A 14,571-nucleotide genomic window follows, 5' to 3' on the forward strand; every position below is an offset into this window, starting at 1 on the left:
CGTCTGTCAACCTGTCCATCACCATTGCAAACAAGAAAGGGCCCAGAACCAATCCTTGATGTAATCCCAGCCCCACCTTGAACCCATCTGTCATTCCAACTGCACACCTCACCATTGTCACACTTCCCTCATACATATCCTGCACCACTCCTACATACTTCTCTGCAACTCCCGACTTCCTCATACAATACCAGCCACTGAGGATGCACAAGCCTGTGCCTTCTTAGTGCCGGTCCCTTCTCTGCCAAATCAAATATGCGGATCGTCAAAGTACAGGCCTACGCCAAATACGAAAATGAAATATGACTTCTAAAGGTATTAGAATTAACTTTTATATGACGTCGTTGCAGACCCATCACAACAAGACAGTGCCTCTCAGCAGAGACTGGAAACAGAGAGAGACCAACTACAAACTACACAACCAAAACTGAGCATTTGCTAGCCACGTTTCATTTATGAGACGCCAAACTGGACAAAAGCCAAGCGAAAATTGCATGAGGAAACTGGGATGCACGCACGAGTTACTGCATGAGAGAGCTTGAAATGCCATTTAGTGTGAGAGAGACCGAGTTACTACACGAATGTTTAGTACGCAAGAGAAACTGGGTCATACCGTGCGCAAGGAACGAAGTTACTGTGCAAGAGGGTTTTACTTTATGAAGGGTGAATACAATAATAACATTGCAGATGATTTGATCTACAAACTGCATCCAGAAATATCTGTGAATCAAGCCCAGACTTTCCTGGGGGCAATAGTGCTGCTCATACGCCTACTTGCAGTAATTCACACTGTGTTTTGGTTTACTCAGAGCATATTTTGTTAGTTAAAATCTGAGAGCATCGGGGCTTACTCTTACCAGTCTCTGCTTCATCAGAAATAAAGAGAACATATGCCTACCACATTTCCGAAGATGCTTATCCTTTGTATAAAATGTGTATAAGATACAGGAGTATTTGTTTGTACACTGAATGTGTAAGTCGCTTTGGAAAAAAGCGGTCTCTGTCGCGTGGAACTCATACTATCTCGTACACAATAAAAACTCCATCTCTCTCACGCAGTAACGCCATTTCTGTCGGACACTAAACAGTCCTTCAACCTCTCTCATGCAGTAACTCATTTTCTCTCACACAGCTTAACAGTCCTTCAACATCTCTCACGTACTTTCACTTCCTATTGCAATTTTCGCTTCACTTTTGTCCAGTCTGGCGTCTGATATTCATCACCTAACTTCTCAAACCCAAGGGCATATTTTCTTAGAAGACAGATATTAGCAACCTCACATCACAGTGGAGTGCTGCGATAATGAAAACCAATGAATGGCCCACAACAAATGATCGAGACCAAAAGTGGTTCAGAGTTGTTTGTTTTGAAGGCTGACTTGAAAGTTTGCTCCACCATGGCTCTGTCTCTACGGCAAAATGAATGAAGTTTTCATAAATAAATTCTGTTGTCAACGTAAATGGATGGATGTTCATTTCTTCGATATAATCTTCTCAAATTATCAGTGTTTATATATTCTGAAACAAATATTGATATGAGTGAAAAGCCAACTTTAGGCTCATCTGTGAACAATGCTTCTTAGGGATGTGCAGCCCACCGTCAAAGACATGTTGTATTTGTATCTCGATATGTGATCAACAACCCGATGTGTCCAGACACATTTTAAGCAGCCAAGAGATTGACACAACACGATTTGATTCAGTCTTTTGTCAGTACGATAGGATGCAAGTCAACATATTGTGATTCAATACGATGCAACGTTTTAGTGCAAACAGCTCCATTTTGTGACTGGTTGCAAGAAGAATTCCTGATAGGTATACATCTTCTCAATCCAGTGATGAGAAGGAGTGAAGGGTGGTGTTAACATCCTGTATGGAATCTCGTTTTTCGGTAGTAAAACATGAAAATCAGTGCAACTCTAAATATTCCTTTCGAACATGCCACTGTTTATTTCTGTGATTTGCACTGCCTGTGTTCTCCATGACCCTCCCATGAGGAGTCTGTGTGAATAGTCATGCTACCTGTAGATTTCACTGCTGTTTGGCAGGTTTGCATATTATCACATATTCATCCAGTCTTCCATCTGTCTTACAATAATAATAAAAATAATAATAACTTTTATATATATAGCACTTTTCTAAGACAATTATAAGCCCCAATCCCAATTAACAGAATCTCTCTCATATCAATAAAAACAAAAACGCACAGATGAAGCAAAACTAGAGCTGCACCGAGAGCAATTTTCTTGGCCGATTCCAATGTCCGATTTTTTTTTTTTTTTAAGTCTGACCAGTCCCCCCCCCCCCCCCCAAGATCTATAACTGACAGCATGCACAAACATTTTTTGTAACTTTTTTTAATGGAAATTTCAATTGTATGTTCATAATAAAACAATGCCTATTGAATAACGTTCACATTTTCTCCGAAATTGCACCAGGTTACAGGACCTTCTCTCACTCAAATTAAAGTGCTCCAGGTTACTGGACAAAGCTTTTTTTGTACAAACAAAATCTAGGGCCGCATTGCCATGGTAATTGATGGCAAAACCAGTATTCGTTTCATCAGAGTGTGTGTATGTGTGTGTGTATGTGTGTGTGTGTGTATATATATATATATATATATAAAAATGGACAAGATTTTGGTATTGGAAGCGTTTTGGTTTCCGTTGTAGTCCAAGTAGCATTGACCAATCATGTTTGAGTAGGCGGCGGTTTCTGCAGGAACATGCTTTGGTTGCATCCAAGTAAACAGTCCATGTGGGGAGCAAAAGCGGTGGAACGCGTTGGCTGAAATGTCGTCTGGACCTAAAACACCTACACAAAGTATCGATGTTTCTGCAAGGTGTGGGGAAACGTTCGAGTCGTGTCAACTAATTGTGAAACAATCTGGTCGTAGACGTCGCCTCTCAACTCCAACTCTATTCCCACGTCTCAAGTAGCTAATCTGACTGTAAACAATGACAGGCCCACGGAAGAGCAAGTATTCACAGGAAATGGAAGCCAGCAGCAACACCGAAAGCCATTGTCACTAGAGGCCAAATCGTCATCAGACGATAGCCGATGGATTCTGACATTGTATAAAACCAAATTTAGCCCACACTCGAAGTCCGTGTTCGATGGCACACTGCCAGTTGGGGAGAGGAACACAGTTTTAAATGAACACAGGAAGGGAGTTTGCATGACGAGAGGTAGAGAGGAACAAGCATATCGAAGGAGAGACCTTTGGAGAAAACACCAGAAACACACGATGCGAAAGGAGCAGCAATGGACATTATTAGTCACTAAAACATAAACTATACTAGTGTCATATTGGCTTTACTGATACACTGATGCCTGCATCAATTTTTCCACGATCCCCAATCAATGTAGCCATATCTTAATTTGCAACTTGCTCTTCATAAAAGCTACAAATTAAATAAAAGAACTGATTTAAAATTCATAAAATTAAGGTTTTAACTGGTCAGTTTTATTTCATGAAACAACATGCCCAAATCTTTTAATACTGTGTTGACTACAGAACTTATGTGAGGCATTAAATGAGAAACCCACCCTTTTTTCCAGTCGAGATAGAGCCACAAGAACGCTTCGCTCAAAAAAAGCCAACTTATTTCAGGTTTTAGGATTCAAAAGCAGACCATTCTAGAGGGGAATGACGTACCTGTAGCGCTTTGACCAGTGCTCCATATTTGCCTGCTTTTCCCACCAGCACCACTCTGGTCTCCACTCTGGGTAGCACATCTGCAAAAACAAGAGAAAAAGGCAATGAAACATGAAGGACACACACAAGGAGAAGGCGAGACATACAGAGACAGCGAGCGACAGCACATGTAACAAACAGATCAGAGAAAAATAAACTGGTTAAGATTAAAAAAAAAGAGAGACTGATCAAGACTAGAGGCCATCTCTAAGTGACTTAGGTCATCTTCCAACGTAAGCTGAAAACAGGTCATACACAAAAAAAAGATAATTTACTTTTTTTGCTGATCGCCTAGGGTAAAAGCAAGAAACCTGTACGTCTGATTGAAAGGGTAGAAATAGAAATGTAGCTAGAACAATGAGCAGTACAGATATTCGGATGGAGTCACGCCATGAGTGAGTGTAAAGAGGTCAAGGGCAAATAAAGGGGGCATGAAGCTATCGTTCCCTCAGCTGGCCAGAGTTGATAAAGAATTCTGAATTTTGATTGGCATGTTAACTTTTTAATTGTCAGTTTTTTTGTTTGTTTTTTTTTAGTGGAGAATAATGAAGACTATTAGACTACCTGTCAAGGTAATCAATGTTGATTTCAAACTAAACATACACTGCATATGAGCAAAAAACTTTTTTTTTTTGCTAATATATAAGCCACACCAAAATTTTTTGATTCACTGCAATACAACTATGTTTCTTAGACTCACCATACAACATAAGCAATTACCGGCCGATACCGATAAGCTGACCGATATATTGTGCACCCTTAACACAGTAACCCACCAATTATGTTAACCTTATAAAATAAGTTTTAAAATATGTTTCAGTCTGTTGATGGCAGAGACATCCAAATGTTTAAGACTTATCACACCTAGCCCTTCGGCCCTGTAATGGCCTGGTGGCCTGTCCAGGGTGTCTCCCCACCTGCCACCCAATGACTGCTTGGAATGGGCTCCAGCATCCCCACGACCCTGAGAGCAGGATAAGCGGTTAAGATAATAGATGGATGAATGGACACCTAGCCCTGAGAATGGCTAACAAAAGCACAAAACATGTTTCAACAGCATTCATAAAAAATGTGGGGTTTGGCTGGGGCCAAATAAACAGGAAATTAGGCTGTGTATCCCAGGTGTGTTGTTCTCTTCATACCTACATCCAGGGCCACCCAAAAAAAAAAGGGGGGGGTCTGGGCTCAGCCTCTGGGGGGATGCATTGAGGCATGGAGGCCCAGCAATAACAATGTTCATCCTAAATGTATGCAATGATAATGGCAAACCCTAACCTGCCATTGAGTGTGAACTGGCTAAACAGATTGGACTTAAAGACATTATAAAGAACTTTACATCCAGTAAGACAAGGGATGGCTGTATCAGAGGCAAAGATGAAGCCAAAAGGTAAGAAATAGCATTTTCTACTAAGAAATGTGTGGTTTAAGCGTAGCAGATCTTTTGTTGATCTTGGTGTGTTTAAGTGTGTCAAACAGCTATGTTACGGTGTGTGTGTGTGTGTGTGCCTATGAAGCCCCCATTACTGAGTAAGTCTCTCTTATACCCTTTTCCCACTGGCCAAAAAACCTGCTAACACCCGCCTTTGGTCAATGTAACACTGACCACCAAAGGCGGATGTTCGCGGTTTTTTTGGCCAGTGGGAAAAGGGTATCCGTTTACATGTAGTTGTCCTATTTGGCCCCCTGACTCTGTTAAAGTGTTTACCAACAGTCTTGGCAACCTGTCCACCCTTGTCAAACATCATGTGAAAAACCTTGGCGTGATATTTGATTCCGCCTTCAAGTTTTACAAGCAAGTTAATGCAGTAGTGAAACCCAGTATTCTCCAGCTTCATACTATTGCAAAAATCAAGCTGTTTCTCTCTTTTAAAGATCTCGAGAAAGTCATACACACTGATATCCTCCCACTTGGACTACTGCAACTCCATGTATATTTGGATTAGTCAGTCGTCCCTGTCCCACCTGCACTGGTCCAGAATGCTGCAACCAGGCTCCTGAGAGGTACCTAGAAGAGGGACCATACTGGCTTCTCTCTACTAGCTGCCTGTGCGGTTCAAAATTGATTTTAAGGTTCTTCTGTTTGTTTATAAAGCCCTAAATGGGCTGGCCTCCTCCCATATTGCAGACCTTTTAACCCTCTATTCCACTTCCAGGCCCCTCAGGTCAGCTGACTTGGGACTCCTGGCTGTCCCGGTCTAAACTTAAAGAGCAGGGTAACCAAACTGACAGATTTGCTTCAAAATACTTTATAAATGTGGGAGATGTATTGCTGTTGACATGTTAAAATGTGTTGAACCATGTATACATAGAACTGATTTGCGGAGTTAGACCGTTTTTGGGTATTTTTCCCCGTTTTCCTTTCTTGATTTTTTGGCCAGCTTCCTTGGTGACGTCGCCGTCTTCCTTTTGGTGCCACGCCCCCAGAGTCGGAAACCAGTGGACGCTGCAGATTTTTACACGTTTTTGAAGCTTTGTTTTATATACTCCGCAATATTTTTAATCATACAGAATTGGCTGGGTGGTTACTGATATGTTTTCCTGGGGTATGGGTATCCCAAAACACAGATTTGAGCTCAGTTACATGCCACTTTAAGCTCAGAGGTGACCACACCTTTGTGGTTGCAGCCCTACCAGGGATGGGCAACACGATCCAGAAAGGGCCGCTGTGAGTGCAGGTCTTTATTACACACCTGATTCTATTAGTCAACCAAGTCTTGATCCAACCAAACAGTTACACACTTGATTCCATTAGTCAACCAATAGTCTTTGCTAAGGACCTTGATTTGTAGACTCAGGTGTGTAACTGCTTAGTTGGAACAAAGACCTTCACCCACACTGGCCCTTTCTGGATCATGTTGCCCATTCCAGCAACTGTGGAACAGTTGATTAGAGCTCTGCAAACCTGATGGGTCCTGACACACTAAGTCGGTTTGGGTCGGGCTAGGCCCCTTTTTTTGTGGAATAGATCGGGTTTGGGTTGGACTTGGGCTCATTTAACTTCCCATTTACATGCACGGCACACATAGGCCATCGTATGAAATGTTGTTATTTCGATTATATTATAAATATGCATGTACTCATCTATTATACATGACAGCTGACCATGGGAGAACGCATATCAGAAAGAACGCGCATCAGAGACAGCGCTTGTCAGACAGAGCTTAAAGTGATATTGGTGTCGGTCTTGGACTGAAAATTGCAGACTTTATTGGGGTGGGGGTGATATGAGTAAAGCATATTGGGGGGGGGGCACCATTCACTGGACCTTTTTAGGGGCCCAGCCATTTCTGTCGACAGGCCTGCCTACATCTGCGTGTATCTGTATCTACAGATAGACATACAGAAGGAACAGAGAAGGGTAAACAGAGACAACACATTAGTGGTGGTATCACCACGTCTAAACTTTGTTTGAGATGCCTTTTTGCTTAGGCTGGTGGAAAGCAGTCATCAGATAATCTGTGGTATGTCTGACAAGATGTGGAGAAAGGGCCATTTGGGATAGATGGGGAATGAATAGGGAGCGGAGAGGAAAAGACAGCAACCCTTGAAGGCTAACCTTCCATGTCTTCAGATGCCTGGCCCAGAAATAAATGGTCCTTTGTGGTTTCAGCGATCTTCGAGTCATAGACCGATGAATCCACCAAAATACTCTGAGCTGTCCCCAAAGTCACTATGCTGCTGTCAGCCATGACAGGATGGATCCAAGAGGCAGCGAACTGTCCAAACAATCAAAAGTTAGAGGGAATAAACACAGGGTGAGAACAAAGGAAGCCAAAACACAGGCACAAAAAGCTTTAGAGCACAGGAAGAAAGGGGTGACAACCGCCAAACGGGGCAAGAAAAATACTTGGACTATGAGATTATAAAACGGAAACACTGCCAAATCTTGCAAACCATAATTACGTTTTCATGAACCAAAGCAACTTTGGGCAAACTCGACAGTTTGATGATAGGTTTAGGAACACCAGAGAACGTGCAAACCTGACTGTCCTCTTTTATCAGATTTCAAATGGGGATATTCGTGCCACTGAAAAATTAATCTGACCCGTTACCAGAAATCAAATATTAAACAAATCACAAAAAAATACATCAGACGACACGAGATTATCATTACGTTCCCAAATGTTGTGTAACTTTTAAAAAGGTAACGATGAATCAAGTTACATCCGCGATGGTGCAAATTTACCCGGCAATAAAACAAGACTGATTCTGAACAACTGGAAAACACATTTCCTCACAATAACTCACGTTATTTAAACCAGTGGTTCTCAACCTTTTTGGGGTCCTGGACCCCCTGCGTATTTTTGATCTACCCTGAGGACCCCTCCACCCGATCTTGGGGGAGGGGGGTTGCAATTTGATAGAAACAGTAGAAACTGCATTTTAAATTGCATTATAGCATTTATTCACTCTTTGAGGCAAAAACAAGAGCTTTCAGTTGTAACTTAGATATAGTTAACAAAACAGAATTCTTATGCAGTAACTTTCAGATATATGTAACAAAACAGAATATGTATTCAGTAACTTTCAGATATATGTAACAACAGAATTTTTTTGCAGTAACTTTTAACAATGCAAACGGGAGCGAGATCTCTTATTAAAATACAATAGATTACACTTGTGAAACAGATGTAATTAGAGAAAAAAGTCCTGTTACCCTTTATAGTTTAGGTAAAGCTCTCAGTCACATTTGAGTAAAATAATCCTATTTCTATAAATGTCATAGGATCTTTTTTTTAAAGATATTTTATTTTCACGGACCCCTTGCAATCACACCACGGACCACTAGGGGTCCGCGGACCCCCGGTTGAGAAACACTGATTTAAACAAACCGGAATAATGATTTTTACCAAGTGTTCCTACAGAACAGTCGTTTTTTCCCCTCCTAAACTGGATTCAGAGCCCGGTTTTTGATCGTTAAGACAGCCCAGCATGGATAAAGCGATTCAGCGATTCTCGTGTGTGTGTGTGTGTTTTGACGGCCAGCTCCGACGCCTGGCCGCTTGGTACCGGTCGGTCGGTCTCCAGTCGCGAAACAACCCCGAAATGAGAAGGACATAAGTCAACCAGACTCACCGACACTCGCAGCTAATAGGGGGAACCAAAGAAGTCTAGCTGAGCAAGAACCGGCTGGTCAACCAGTTCCGACGAGCCGCTCAGCTAGCTAGCGACGTTAGCCAACGGGCTAATCCGCCCAGCCCGCGACGCAAACGGGAGTTTAGCTTCGGTCCAAAGTCTTGGGGGGGTTGTGAAAGTCCACGCCCGACCCCGTTAAAAAAGAAACATCTGCTAAAAAAATGAAGGCCTAATGTCAACACATGCCGACATTAATCCGGGTACACCGACGCCGTTTCCCCCCCAAAATCCGGCTAATTCGCTTTGTTTACAGCTGGCTCATTGCAAGTGCGGAGGAGACCGTCAGCCGTCTGTTGAGACTGAATTCAAAAAGCACGGCACGGACGGCAGCCGCGTCCTGATTGGAAAGGGGTCGGCGGGAAATCACGTGGCTTCCGCGAGCGGAGTCGCCGATTGGTCGGCGCGTTCAAATTATGATGCGCACTGTAAAAACGTGACGACGGGGCCGCGGAGAAGCAGCCGCAAGATCGGCGCAGATGCTGATATTAGGTTTAAGAACAAATCTTTATGTGTTGAGAGATGGGTTGATGGTAAAGTTTTACTCGTTAGTCAATTACTGAATGACAATGGTCAGCTTTTCACTCATGAAGAATTCCTTTCTGTATATGGTTTCCCTGTTACACCAAGAGAATATTCTATTGTATTTGATGCAATACCAGGTGGAGTTAGAAGGTTATTGTTGTCTGCTCCTAGAGGTAAAAGTTGTACTATTTCAGGTTTAACTCCTGATGACATATATAGTGGTAACTTGTGTCCTTTATTAAGTGATAAAGCCACTAATCAATGCATTAGAAATAGTGTAACGTGTATTCATAAGACACGCTGGCTCGTGGGTCTGACCCTTTAGTCTAGCGGTTAGCGATGCCTCCTGCGGTGCGGGCGATACGGGTTCGCGCCCCGGCCGCGGCAGTTCCTGTGGTTGCGTTGTCCCCCGAAATCGCTAAAATACTATTCAGAGAGACATTGTTTTTAAACCTGCAGCCGTTTTCTACTGGAATAATATTTATAATGACATAGATTGGAGGAACGCTTGGATTTTATCACGAAAATATCGTATTACAAATAAGGTACGAGAAGTTACATTTAAACTGCTTCACAGATGTTATCCAGTCAAGTCCCTTCTTGTAAAATACAAGATTCATATTGACACAGTCTGTTCCTTTTGTGGCAATGTGGATGAAACCATATGTCATTTATTTTGGGATTGTACCTACTCTCATGTTTTTTGGATTGATCTAAATAATCTCATAAGTAACACAATTGACCCTTCTTGTAAACTGAACATGCAACATGTTTTATTTGGTCTGTCACAACATGAGGAAATAAGTTCAGAAAAATGTATATTATCAACCTTCTATTAATATTTGCTAAATTTCACATTCATTGTACCAAATTTGCACGCCAGCGTCCAAACGTTAGTGTATTCAAAGCACTTCTTTCATCCTATTTAGGATCTTTAAAAGAATGTATGAATCCTAAAGCCAGCAAAACCAGAAGACTATGTGAAGAATACAATTTAACTTAAATCCTGTATCTCGAGCTTTTTTATTTTGTCTTTTTTTTTTGGATATGTAAATTTTAATTGTGAAATAATTTATATTTTTGTAACTACTTTTTGTCCTATTGTGATGTAATATTTTCTTGTTTATATGTTTTGTTCAATAAAAAAAATATATATATAATAAAAAAAAGATCGGTGCAAATACTGCAGAAACACCACAATACGATAGGTAGGGAGACGCTCAGATAAGGTGCCAAACTCACAATTAGACACTGTCCATACACCGTGCATAGGCAGGCGGGTGCAATAGCTGTTCTTTATTCACCACTCAGGTTGCAATTGTCACATTTCACTCAATAACATAACAGCGAATGATGGAACAAGAGAGGCGCGTTCCTTCATTTGTAGATTTGCCTTTTCTGGAAGTTGGCTGAGCATGCCGAATTTTAACAAATTAAAGTGTTTTAAAACTTGAAGGAACACAAGAGAGTGTCGTATAGCACGGTCTAAAAAAAAAATTGGCTCACCTCCCATGAATGATGAGTGTTTGACATGGCTGAACTGCACCTCAAAGGAAGGAGAAAGATCACATTCCCCCCTAACATTTAAAAAAAAAAATTAGTTAAGCATCATTTCTAAAAAGCTTGGAGCTCGGTGGTCTAGCTTTTGGTTCCCCCGTGTTTCTAAATAAAAGTATTATCCAGGGGCAGACATTGATGATGGAGTTCTACTGGGCAGACAGCAACCTTTCTGCCGTGGATTAGCACGTCTGACTTCTCAGACACAGAGACATAAGCACAGAGAACCCATGTGGACTGAAAACAGGATTAGATAGAGGCAGGGGAGAGAGAGAGAGACACACACACACACACACACATTCACTTGGCCCGCAGGGTAGTGGCAGTCAGGCTTGAGGACAAAGTGATGAGATATTGACTTCCAGCACTTTGTCTATTCTTCTACTTTAACTTTTCTGGGCCCCTTTAGCATGCCTGTCACATCTGTGCGTCTCCTTAGCTCAGACACAATCACACATTATCGCTGCGTCAATCTCTCTCTCTCTCTCTCTCTTTGTTTCTGTTTCCATTTGCCTTTCTCTAGTTTATCTCTCCGAAGCCCCCGGGACCACATGCAAATGTTTTGTCAATACTTTATCTCCGCTAAGTTCAGTCCACACAATCCCCGTTTCTTACACGGAAGACATCAGAAGTGTTAATCAAATATACAAGACAATTTATCAGAATTTACGTGACATCTTATTCTGTTACAGACCTTAATCAAAACTGCTCCTTTAGCGAAGAAATGTGCCTCTCAGTAGAATCTGTTGGCTCAGTTGGCCATAAAGGTGCCATCCCCTTATGCACGCTCAATAATCCAGGTAAGAAAGTCAAAGAAGGTTGAATCAGTTCGTCTGGATACAGCGTTTATTGACAGATACGTGTCATCACTCAACTAAGTGACATCTTCAGTCTAAACTGACTGCAGGGATCCCCACCCTTATAAACAATGCAGTACAATACAGTGCCTAACGACTGAATGGCCATGTGTACTATTCACTAGGGAATGTTGCAATCACAGCACTGTAAGATGGTGACAGATGTACTCTTACCCCCCCCCCCACCCCCGGTTCAGGGATGGTCGTTCCCTCTTAACAGCAGATGGCCTCTTGGACTCCCCGTTCAAACCAGCGTTCCTCCCTATCAAGGATGTGCACATCCTCATCCTTGAAAGAGTGGCCCCTGGCCTGTAGGTGGGTGTAGTCTGTGGAGTCCTGGCCTGACGTGTTGGCTCCTCTGTGTTGTGTCGTCCTCTTGGCCAGCGTCTGTTTGGTTTCCTCAGTGTACAAGTCACAGCCATCCTCCCGGCACTTAACAGCGTACACTATATTGCTCCGTTTTTGCCGGGGGACCCGATCCTCGGGGAGGACCAACTTCTGGCGCAGCGTGTTTTGGGGGTTTGAAAGCAACGGAAAAACTGGAAAGTATGCGTCTCAGCTTTTCCGCCACTCCCACCACATACGGCATCACCGCCGGTTTCTGCTTTGGCAGCTGAGAGGAGAAGGGCAACGGCTTGTACTGTGTGGTTTATAAGGAGTGGGGATACCTGCAGTCAGTTTGGACTGAAGATGTCACTTAGCTGAGTGATGAAACACGTCTGCCGCTAAACGTTGTATCCAGATGAAGGGAGTCAACCTTCTTTGAACAATGCCAATAATGAACCTCTTCATAGACAGCTTAGTATTAGTTCAAGTGTATATAATTCAGCTGTGATAAGAGTAAAAACAAATATCTTAATGGATTTATTGGTGATATTTGCTTCCGTTGAATCAGTGAGTGCTTAACTGTGAGATATTTGTGATGTATTAATGAACTGAGAATGTTTCTGGTAAATTCTATTATGATTGGTGAGAATTTCATTTTTGACTCACATGGGAATGTAAGCAGTCCAGTAAGTTGCGCAGATTCTTAATTGATATTATGTAATCTTATGGTTTCGACATGCAGTGTACCAGCAAGAGTTAAAGGGAAGGTTTACAAGATGGTTGTGAGACCAGCTATGTTATATGGTTTGGAGACAGTGGCACTGATGAGAAGACAGGAGGCGGAGCTGGAGGTGGAGGTGGCAGAGTTGAAGATGCTAAGATTTTCATCGGGAGTGACGAAGAAGGACAGGATTAGGAACGAGTATATTAGAGGGACCGCTCAGGTTGGACGGTTTTAGAAACAAAGCAAGAGAGGCAAGATTGAGATGGCTTGGACATGTGTGGAGGAGAGATGCTGGGTATATTGGGAGAAGGATGCTGAAGAAGTTCTGTCTCTTGAACAGCCTGTTAACATCCCTCTTTAGGATGGAGAGTCTTCCTTGCGGTAGGCGAGGAGGGGGCCTCTAAGGTGAGCAATTGTGGAGAGGCTCAGGCCCCTGCTGAGGCAGGGGAGGAGGAGCTGATGGTCTTGAGCTGGTGGATGGAGTCACGGGGGATGGTGTCAGGGCCAGTGGCGTAACCAGGAATATTTTTGTAGGTGGGCCTGAGTGAAAATGGGTGGGCCAAAATTTTCCAGCAATAATCCTTCAAACAAGACGCAAATTCGAACACATTGCAGCAGTAAACACATAACACAGGTTTTTAGTACGTGACCAAGAAACATACTAAAACTTTAATAAAAACCCACTTAAACAAATACCACGCCAGTCATTCTCGCCAGGCTCTGCACAACCATTTAAACATCACTGAGGAAAACAGCCCGACTCGGTCTAAAAGATCATGATACAACATGTAAGCTATAGGCCTATAGTATACGTTTTACAGCACAATGTGTAGACGCCGAGGGCGAGCGTTGAAGATCGAGATTATTTCATCATAGTCCAAAGAGTCAGTGAGTTCCCTTTCAAAGGACAACGGGGATAGATTGTTGAGGCGTGCAGTTAGCATGGAAGATCTTAGACATGTTTTGATACGGCCTGTAGTGGAGAAGAGTCTTTCAGCAGTACATGAAGTCAGGGGAATGGTGATCATTGCCCTTAACAGTCTGTTAATGTTTGGGAAAACGTCAAGAGTTGCAGCTGTCCAGCACTTCAATGAGGGATGGACAACCCTGGGGTTGTCCAACCTTGGGGGTCGTCCTCTGTGTGGAGTTTGCATGTTCTCCCCGTGTCTGCGTGGGTTTCCTCCCACAGTCCAAAGACATGTAGGTCAGGTGAATCAGACATACTGAATTGCCCCAAGGTGCGAGCGTGTCGGCCCTATGATGGCCTGGCGGCCTGTCCAGGGTGTCTCCCCGCCTGCCGCCCAATGCTCCAGCATCCCCGCGACCCCCAATTCGGATAAGCGGCTTGGATAATAGATGGATGTATGGATATAGATTGAATCAACAGAGCTCTTTCCCTACAGGTGAACCCTCATAGGGGTTAGGACACACTCTGGTCTCAGGAATCAGGAGGAGCTGCAACGTCTACATCCGCCAAAGGACAAAAGCTCTCCACTTCCTGCCCACAAGTTACATGAACACTCTGCATGAGTCACTCAACAGTCTGGCAGCTTGGTTAATAGGGTGTGACAGTGGGAGCGTGTTGTGTGTCTGTGTGTGTGTGTGTGTGTGTGTGTGTGTGTGTGTGTGTGTGTGTGCATTAGACCGCCCCAAACCGTTGGCGGGCTGGTATCTGCTGAGATTGTGACAGACGTGTTGGAATCTGCATTTATCACACAGCCAACATGAATGGCACACACACACACACACAC

The 14,571-nt window shown here is 43.0% G+C and overlaps 1 protein-coding gene across 1 annotated transcript in view; it reads right to left on the reverse strand.

The window, feature by feature from the left end:
• Positions 1-8,885, reverse strand: part of ect2 (epithelial cell transforming 2) — a 77,371-nt gene extending 68,486 nt beyond the window's left edge. Inside the window, exons 1-3 of the mRNA XM_056277541.1 lie at positions 8,774-8,885; positions 7,254-7,413; positions 3,659-3,738 (exon numbers count right to left, since the gene is read on the reverse strand). Coding sequence (XP_056133516.1) covers positions 3,659-3,738; positions 7,254-7,386 — 213 coding nt within the window. The 5' untranslated portion in view covers positions 7,387-7,413; positions 8,774-8,885. The remainder of the gene's footprint in view (positions 1-3,658; positions 3,739-7,253; positions 7,414-8,773) is intronic.
• Positions 8,886-14,571: the final 5,686 nt, after the last annotated feature.

Source organism: Lampris incognitus, chromosome 3 (assembly GCF_029633865.1).
Source record: "Lampris incognitus isolate fLamInc1 chromosome 3, fLamInc1.hap2, whole genome shotgun sequence".
In the NCBI taxonomy this organism is placed as follows: Eukaryota; Metazoa; Chordata; class Actinopteri; order Lampriformes; family Lampridae; genus Lampris; species Lampris incognitus.